This window comes from Trichomycterus rosablanca, chromosome 16 (assembly GCF_030014385.1).
Source record: "Trichomycterus rosablanca isolate fTriRos1 chromosome 16, fTriRos1.hap1, whole genome shotgun sequence".
NCBI lineage: Eukaryota > Metazoa > Chordata > Actinopteri > Siluriformes > Trichomycteridae > Trichomycterus > Trichomycterus rosablanca.
In genome coordinates, this window is record NC_086003.1 from 22,431,780 (window position 1) to 22,441,317 (window position 9,538).

The 9,538-nt window shown below is 40.9% G+C and overlaps 1 protein-coding gene across 1 annotated transcript; it reads left to right on the plus strand.

Annotated features, from left to right (window-relative positions):
• The first annotated feature begins 752 nt into the window (after positions 1-752).
• zgc:165604 (uncharacterized protein LOC792578 homolog) lies at positions 753-9,321 on the plus strand. The gene is made up of 6 exons (XM_063012147.1): positions 753-816; positions 3,902-4,056; positions 5,611-5,809; positions 7,512-7,667; positions 7,763-7,885; positions 9,116-9,321. The coding sequence occupies exons 1-6, from the start codon at positions 753-755 to the stop codon at positions 9,319-9,321; spliced, it is 903 nt and encodes a 300-aa protein (XP_062868217.1).
• Positions 9,322-9,538: the final 217 nt, after the last annotated feature.

The window sequence follows — 9,538 nt, forward strand, 5'->3', positions numbered from 1 at the left end:
AGCGTGTAAACTGCATTCTTCAGGTCTCCTCACAGATGTTTAATAGATTTTAATTCTGGAATGGACTCCAGTGGTTTGGCTGTATGCTTTGGGTTATTGTGATGCTGAAAGGTGAATTGTAGAAAAGCTTATTTTACTGTTGATGGTAGTAAAATAGAAGAATAGAATGCCTTTATTTGTCATTTATACATATACAGACGTACAGTACAATGAAATTCTTTTTTGCCTATCCCAGCTTGTTTGGAAGCTAAAGTCAAAGCACAGGGTCAGCCATCGTACAGCACCCCTGGAGCAGAGAGGGTTAACTGCCTTGCTCAAAGGCCCAACAGTGGCTGCATGGCAACGCTGGGATTCGAACTCTCAACTTTTCAGTTGACAGCCCAAAGCTCTACCCACTAGGTTACCACTGTACCTCTAATAAATAAGATTAATTTATTAAATAAATAAGATTAATTTATTAAATAAATAAAATGAGCACTTTAACTTTCAAAAACTTTATTTTTTAAAATAAATTAATTTTAATTTATTGTTTTCAGCACAAACACACAGGCAAAAAGAGTCATTTAGACACATTTATTGTTTTCCTTTTTTGTAAACCCCTTTTTTTTTTTACTGTGAGGATTTGATGGAAAGAAAGATGGGGCTCATCCAGTGTGGTATTGCCCAGTTACTTAATTATGTTTGCTCAGTCAGTCAGTATGTGTCAGTGAGATTTGGAGAGAGGACTTAGAAAGAGACACATCCTGGTAATGATGGACTGCTCGGTACACTCGCTCTTCACTGTCACTTGTCTTCTGTCTGTTTTTCTGCAGTACGGTAAGTAAAAATTCAACTCTAGCATTCATTGGCGCTCCCTTTCTGGCTCAGAATGTCATTTACATAATAAAAACTGAAGAATTTATAAACTCCACAAATCAGTGATGCTCTTTAATGAATGAGTTTAAAATTCAAAAGAATTTACAAATAAGTAATATTAAAAACAAAACCATATTTGCAGTTTAATTTGCTTACTGTTAGACTGGCTACACTGTTTTTAAGGTGATAAAATAAACACAAGCCAGCCACAGCATTAACCCACTGACAGGTGAACTGAATAACACTGATTATCTTGTTACAAGAGCATCTGTCAAGGGGTGGAATATATTAGGCAGCAAGTGAACAACGAGTTCTTCAAGTTGATGTGTTAGATTCTCATGCTTGTCCATTTTTACTTCTTCTGAGGAGCCAATTTGTGATGGATAGACAACTGGGTCAGAGAATTTCCAAACCGGCATGTCTTGTGGGGTGCTCCAGCATGCAGTGCTAAGTATCTATAAGTACCTATCAAAAGTGCTCTAGAACCCTAGAAGGATAACCGGTAAACCAGTGTCATGGTTCATTGACTTGAGAAACATGATATAGAGATTAAGGTGTTGACCTGGCCTCCAAATTTCCCAGATGGTCTGGTTTTCCATTCAACAACATGTCAGACCTACACAATGTTAGACAGATTATTTTAATGTTAAGGTTGATTGGTTAAATATTGTCAGCCATATCTACTTGATTGATATCAATAGGCTGTATCCTTGTTTTGATTTGTGTACAGTGAAGGAAACAAATTTTTAACCACCTTTGTGTAAATGTGTTGGGAAATGCACTAAAAGACAACGTAGTTTGGCTTAGTACCAATAAACTTAAACAGTATTGGACAGGTGGACCACAAGATTTCAAGTCAAGTCAAATTTATTTATTTAGCACTTTTTACAATGGACAATGTCTCAAAGAAACTTTACAGAATCCAGGACCAACAGACAAAAAAAAACCCTATTGAGCAAGCTGAGGGCGACAGTGGCAAGGAAAAACTCCCTTAAAATTACAGGAAGAAACCTTGAGAGAAACCAGACTCAGCAGGGACCCATCCTTCTAGGGTGGCCTGGAGGATACTTTAAATAAATAGGATTTAAACAAATCATACCAACACAAAATTGAATTGAACTGAAAATTATAACTAGCAAAAAAAATTATCGGAGTTCTTCATTATTCAGTCCAGTCTGTGATAAAGTCCATTGTAAGTTCTGGACATTTTTGGTGCAAACACTCCAGGTGTCCGTCACATCTAGTAGAAGCAGCATTGTTGGCACTGCAGTCTCGACTTGCAGTCTTTAACCTTGAGAGGGTGAACAGGTTTCCATCAGAACCACCTCGGGGAATTTTACCATATGCTCCCTAAAGATAAGGAAACTTAGAAAGGCTTGCAGGATGAACTAAAAACAGCAGAGACAACAGTTACAATGTGAACAAGAAGCCATGTACTGTAAGCTATTTTCACACACCATACTAAATCCCTATGCTAAAAAGCATAGAGATGCAGCAATCGGACAAGTCAGAATAGTCAAATCAAAGAAAATCAATACTATTTGTAATAATAATTCAGCTTGTTATGTTTGGAGTAGGGTTACTTGTGACTTTGTGAGTGAAGAATGTTACAGCTGCATAAGGGAAAATAGTATCCAAAGCAATGTCCATGGTTTTGGAATGGGATGACCAACAAGCTCATGGTCAGGTGTCCCTTTACTTTTGGCCTCACTGCGTAGTTTTCTTTCATCACCCTAGTGTCACTTTGACATTATTCCAGATAATTAAACTTTACTGTCAAAACATACTAAACAGTTTTGCAGACTTGTCATTTAGGTTCATTTGTTGTCAGTTAACCTTTAATGCTTCACGGTGATCAGGTTTGTGGTGGCTCCAGCACCATAAAAAATAATTCCATTGCAGAAGCGCATCTCAAGGCTTTACTCACCCAATTACGCCTAGAGCAGTCGTCTCTTTTGTAAGTTTTAGTAATTCTTAAAGTTTTTGTTTTACATTTTTAGCATTTAGTGATTTTTGTAGTTGCATTCATGAGGAATATTTTCTAGATGGGTTAACAGATATTCTTTCCATAAACATGGACTCTATTGTCTATTATCCTGCCAAAGCTGTCAGCTGTAATTATAGCTTGATATTCACTGCACTCACACACACAAAGGAAAAGCCTGTGGATGGTACGGTGGTGGGGGTGGCACACATCATTACTGTAATGAGACATGGGCATGCAGGGACATCGAGGCCAGGAGATGAAAAGCACAACATAATGGAAAAGCTATATGCATATTTCTATAAGGTTTATAAGTTGAAGCTTTAAACATTAATTTAATACTGAATTATTATTTACTTATTTATTTGCTCACTAACTTGCTTCTAGGGGCAATTTAGACCCATCAATCCATTTACCACAATTTTGGAAGGTGGGAGGAAGCTGTAATTTTTGGAAAACCAGGGAAAAATACAGGGACAGAATGTGCCAAACACTTTACTCAGACACTGGATCTATTAAACCCCGGTCTCCAGGACTCTACTGGCTAATCTTTCTTAATAGAAAATGCCTTAATTTTGTCTGTACATAATGTATAACTGTACTTACCAGCAACAATGTTCCTTATTGTTGTTATAAATTATTAATATTATATCTTACGTTTCTTATGGGTGGCACAGTGGCTCAGTGGGTAGCACTATCGCCTCACAGCAAGAAGGTCCTGGGTTCAATCCCCAGGTGGGGCGGTCCGGGTCCTTTGTGCAGAGTTTGCATGTTCTCCCTGTGTCTGCGTGGGTTTCCTCCCACAGTCCAAAAACATGCAGCCAGGCTAATTGGAGACACTGAATTGTCCTATAGGTACCTAGCCGCTAGGATGCATAAACCAGCCTAGCCGCTAGGATGCATTGTAGTGCCGGTCCCAGACATAAAAACTGTGCCAAATCAATAATGCGGATCACGATCCACCGGCGACCCCTAACGGGAGCAGCCAAGGAACTAGAGAGATCTTACATGTTTCTTATAATGAGAGGGTTTGTGTTGTATTTTATGTTGTTTTGTGTGTAGATGCAGTGCATGTGACTGTAAGTGAATCCAGCATGGAGGTAGTGCATGGTGACTCAGTCACTTTGCCGTGCACTTTTTTCACTATGATGCCTCTGTTTCGCCTCAGCATCATCTGGACCCTGACGCCAACAACTGACCCCGATCAACCCACACAGGTATTGCAGAAGACACACTAATCTTAGCTGTTAAATATCAGGATAAAACACTTTAAATAACCTTGATATCTACAATAAAGGATAAATCAATAGACAAAATGTGTTGATTATTATGACTCATACATATTTTTATTAGAGTCTAGACTGAAAAGCACATTTAATATGATTTATGCAAGCAATCTCTGAACACCATAAAATCCAAACCGTTCCACCTAGGAATTAAACCCAGGACCTTCTTGCTGTGAGACGACAGTGCTACCCACTGAACCACCATGCCCCCCCAATATTTTTTCTTTTTTAAATGCATTTTCTCCCCATTTTCCTCCCGATTTAGCGCACTCAATTTTGTCTTTCGCTGCTACTAGAGATACCAGATTGCATCCGAGGAGAGCACGTCACTGCACACGCCTCCTCCGACACATGTACAGCCCTCCTCTTCTCTGCACAGGCGTCTCCTCTGCCAATCAGGGTCCTTACACAGCGTATGAAAAAAACACCCACCCACACATAGTCCGGCCCTCACCCTGCAGATACGGTGGCCAATTGGTATCTGCTTCAGCCACTGCCAATTATGCCCGCTAGATGGTGCCCAGCCGACTGGAGGCAACACCGAGATTTGAACCGAGGAGTTCAGAAACTCGGTGCTGGTGTGCAAGCGGAATATCCCACTGTGCCACCTGGGTGCCCTGCCTCCCATTATTAATGTCCTAATTAAAAATAAAAAAAGTTATATTGTTTGTATGGTATAGGTTTAGGCTGATTATGCACACTATATGGCCAAAAGTGTTTGGACACCTGACCATGTTGGACATCCTGTTTAAAAACAAACTGTTACATAATAGGTGATCTTTTCAGCTATAACAACAGTCACTCCTCTGTAAAGGCTTCTCGCAAGACTTTAAAGTATGTCTGTGGGAATCTGTACTCATTCAGTCAAAAGAGCATTTGTATGGATGGTGTTAGTCAAGAAAGCCTCAACTGATGCTCCAGTTCATTCTAAAGCTGAGGTCAGGGCTCTGTGCAGGTCACTGGAGTTTCTTTAAACCAAGCTTTTACTTCACATTTACATCACATTTTCGACATTTAGCAGATGCTTTTATCCAAAGCAACTTACTGTACTGTGACAGTATATTATCTAAGCAATGTAGGGTTAAGGGCCTTGCTCAAGGACCCAACAGTGGCAACCTGGCAGTGGTGGGGCTTGAACCAGCGACCTCTTGATTACTAGTCCAGTGGCTTAACTGCTAAGCTACAACTGCTACAACAGCTTAGAGAGTGCAATTTCCTCTGCACAAAACAAGGTCTGTAAAGTTGGAAGCATATAATTTTCTTTATATAATTGATTTATTTGACCTGTTAGTAACTGTTTTGGCTGAAACTCATGAATTCAATAAGTACAAGGAGTGTCCCAGTACTTTTGTCCACATAGTGTATTTGTCTATTCTTATGACCTCTGCCTTGTATGTAAATGTAGTGTTTTTACAATTTCAAAAGATTGCAAACATTTTCTTGTTACTGTATTGTTGCTGATAAAAGCTATTTCATATCCTGCAGGTGATCGTGTATGACCAAGGGCAGGTAATTGAAAGTCCAGCCTTCACCGGCAGAGTGGAATTTGCTTCAATACCCTGGAACGCTAATATCATTCTGAACGAGACACGGATCTCTGATGCTGGCATCTACCGATGTGTGGTGAGCAATCCACCAGAGACAGGAGACTCTGGTATTGGAGAATTCAGTCTAACAGTCTTGGGTAAGAGTAATATGCTGCTCACCTGCTGTTATCTGCTGAGACATGAAGGCTAAACTACAGGGGGGTGAAAATAGAACAGAATCAGCAGTGGAGCCTGAGTTTAAACTGTCTAAATAACAATTACAAGCCCACATGTGCATGTCATTTATACTACACTCATTGCTTGTAACAGCATGAATCGGCTATAAGAGCGCTGATAATTCTGTATGATTTCATTCAACATGACAACAAAAGTTCTAGCAAAAAAAGTGTTTGTTTTATTATGATTTTATCATCATGTTTTACACTTTGCATTTGATATAACATTTTGAATTGATGAATCTTGTGTAATGAGTAACTACCGTTCCTGTCATGAATTTAACCAGTCATGGACAATTTTGTATCCTTAATTCACCACACTTGCATGTCTTTGGACTGTGGGAGGAAACCAGCGCACCTGGAGTAAACCCACACAGACATGGGGAGAACATGCAAACTCCACACAAAAAAGGACCCGGGCCGCCCCACCTGGGGATCGAATCCAGGACCTTCTTGCTGTGAGGCGACAGTGCTACCCACTTAGCCAACAGATCAAGTTCAATATCAAACATCGTCATAGGTAACTTTGTATCTCCAAATAATCTAACTTGCATGTCTTTGAACTGTGGGAGGAAACCAGAGCTCCTAAAGGAAACCCACACAGACACAAACACAAGAAGAACATGCAAACTCCACACAGAATGGACCCAGACTATCCACCTGGGAATCATGAACACCAGTGGGGATTTGTACTTTGAATCCCAGCAGTAGTGGGCTAGTGTAGTTTACTGCTTCAGCACCAGAGCAAATTCTATAGAATAAACTAGAATGCTTCCAAACTGTGGGAACAGTTAGGGAGGGCACTTTTCTGTTCCTGCATTACTGTACCCCTGTGCTCAGAGCACAGTCCATAAAGACATTTAATATCTTTGGTGTGGAGGAACTTTACTGGCCTGACCTCACCCCCACTGAACACTTTTGGGATTAATTAGAATAGGTGGCTCGGTGGGTAGCACTGTTGCCTCACAGCAAGAAGGTCCTGGGTTCGATTCCTGGGTGGAACGGTCTGGGTCCTTTCTGTGTGGAGTTTGCATGATCTCCCTGTGTCTGTGTGGGTTTAAAGGTTATGAGGGTGCTGGACAAACTGGAAACACTGACCACAATGCAGAAATGCACCCGGGCAGTGCACACTTACATATTCACTCACTCAGACTCACTGGCATTAACAGCAAATCCACCCTTGGCATGTTTTAGGAGGTGGGAGGAATACCAAAATACCCTCATGGACAGGGGAGAACACATAAAACTGCATACAGTCACTAAAGGCACTCCGGTTTCCTCCCACAGTCCAAAGGCATGCAAGTAAGGTGATAAAAAAATTGTCCATGACTGCATTTGACATTAACACTTGAACTGATGAATTTTGTGTAACCAGTAACTACCTGTCCTGTCATTAATGTAGTCAAGGTGTGTAACAACGCCTTTTTTATTTAGCATCACTGCCTAGCCACACCAGTGCTCAATTGACTGAACATGCACAAATTATCCTCACATGTGAAAATCTTGTACAGAAGAGAGTAATGTTATAACTGCAAAGAAGTGGGGGCATCCTTCCCCAAACTGTTGCCACAACAGTTAAAAACGTCCTGCTGACTAACAACCCATTTTGTATTTCATCACTTAGCGCCGCCATCACTGCCTGTGTGTATATGGGAGGGGGATATCCATAAAGGTGGCACCGTGACCCTGTCCTGTCTTGTTATGGAAGGCGTCCCTACTCCACAAATAAGCTGGGAGAAGCTGGAGTCGGATCACATCTTTCTGCCCATTAGCATGGAAGGTAAGGAACAAGTATATTTCTGTTAATGGATAAACCCACACCGAAACCTGACCTTCACTAAATTACCTGGACATGTACCTATTGTCTTTCCATAGGAAAACTAAAGGGCTCGGTAAAACTTGAGAATGTGTCGGCACAGGACTCTGGGGTGTATCACTGCTCTGTGACCAACTTTCTGGCTGGCAAGAACTGCTACGTAAACCTATCAGTGTACATCCGTGAGTTTCAGTTTGGCTTCTACACCATTTACATGCAGTACAGTCAGTTATGCACCAGTCTCACACCTTATGTTCTGTAGAGCTGCGTCCTGTTTGTTTGTGTGCACTTGTTATACTGGAATTCACTGTTACAGGAAAAAAGTTAAAAGTCGAAGATGGTGAGCAAACCCGCCACCAGTTCATCTGAAGTTGGAACTGAATGTTATGATGGTTGTGATTTTCGTATTTTTATATACTTATAAGGAAATATTGGGAGTTCAATTTTGAACGCCAATCCATCGCAGGGTTTCGACCATCCTTCCCCCAGACATAGCCAATCAAGTATTTGTAGACACCCAACTTGCTTCTAACACTGCAGAGATTTAAATCCAGATCTCAGCGGTGATGGGCTAAAGTAATAGACCGCTGTGCCACCCAAGCACCTTGGAATTCCAATGATTTATGCAACTGTTACAATTTCTAGAACTTCTAGAAGCTCTGCTTGAATTATTGACCCCTCTACTTGATAGAATTTATGGTTTAAACCAATTTGTTGGTTTTGTGTCACTGACCTGACTGTTCAGTACAGAATAGTATATAGAATAGATTGCCTTTATGTCATATATACATATAGACGTACAGTACAATTAAATTCTTTCTTCGCGTATCCCCAGCTTGTTTGAAAGCTGGGGTCAGAGCACAGGGTCAGCCATCGTACGGCACCCCTGGAGCAGACAGGGTTAAGGACCCAACAGTGGCTGCATCAGTCCCCATATTCTATAAATGCTTAGTTATACATCTTTACTGGCAAAGGTGGAGCAAAGTGGAAGTCTTTATACAACAACTAGAAATGCAATATATTATTTTTAACGTCACCAAATGGCACAAATTTAAAGTTATGAGGGTGCTGGACCAACTGGAAATGCTGGCCACAAGGCAGAAATGCACTCAGACTCACTGGCATAAACAGCAAATCCACCCTTGGCATGTTTTAGGAGGTGGAAGGAAACCAAAATACCCTCATGGACAGGGGAGAACACATTAAACTGCATAGTCACCAAAGGCATGATTAAAAACAAGGTCCCAAGGTTCTACACTACTAGCTGTGCCAGTGTGTACACAGGGAATCAAATATTAACAACAATACTACAATTGCTAAAACAAGTTTAGTGTCTGACATTTAAATCTTTAGTTTTATATTGGAGCTACAAGACTAATGTTGCTCACCACAAGTCTCTCTCATCTAAATAGCTGCAGAAAGTCCCCCGGGCCTCTTTCAGGGGCTACTGTTCACACTTACCATGGCTCTGGTGATGCTGATTCTGTTGGCACTGATGCTGTGGCTCCACCGCACGGCCCAGGAGAGCAAATGGAGGAACGGATGTGAGGAGGAGGAGGAGGAGTGCTACAACGAGATCACATACATTCCATCTCTCACCAAATGTTCATTTGTTTAATTGGAAGAACTGAGCCTACCGGGCTGGACTTGATTCTGAATACTGAATTTTAATGTAATGGTTCTGCCACTCTGCAGGTACGAGAGGATAGGTTTCATTTTCTTTTTTGGTTAAACTTTGTCTAAAAATATCAAACAAAACATACATGATCTGTTTGTATAGATAAGTAATGTCAAACTTATGTGACGTCCTTCAACTGTAACCCTATCAGCCATAA

What these genes read in the sequence shown, in the direction of transcription:
- zgc:165604 (XM_063012147.1), top strand. Translation starts at nt 753, where the DNA reads ATGGACTGCTCGGTACACTCGCTCTTCACTGTCACTTGTCTTCTGTCT. An exon ending in ACCCCGATCAACCCACACAG is followed by an intron (nt 4,057 to 5,610) that starts GTATTGCAGAAG and finishes CATATCCTGCAG; the next exon opens with GTGATCGTGTATGACCAAGG. An exon ending in AAACCTATCAGTGTACATCC is followed by an intron (nt 7,886 to 9,115) that starts GTGAGTTTCAGT and finishes TCATCTAAATAG; the next exon opens with CTGCAGAAAGTCCCCCGGGC.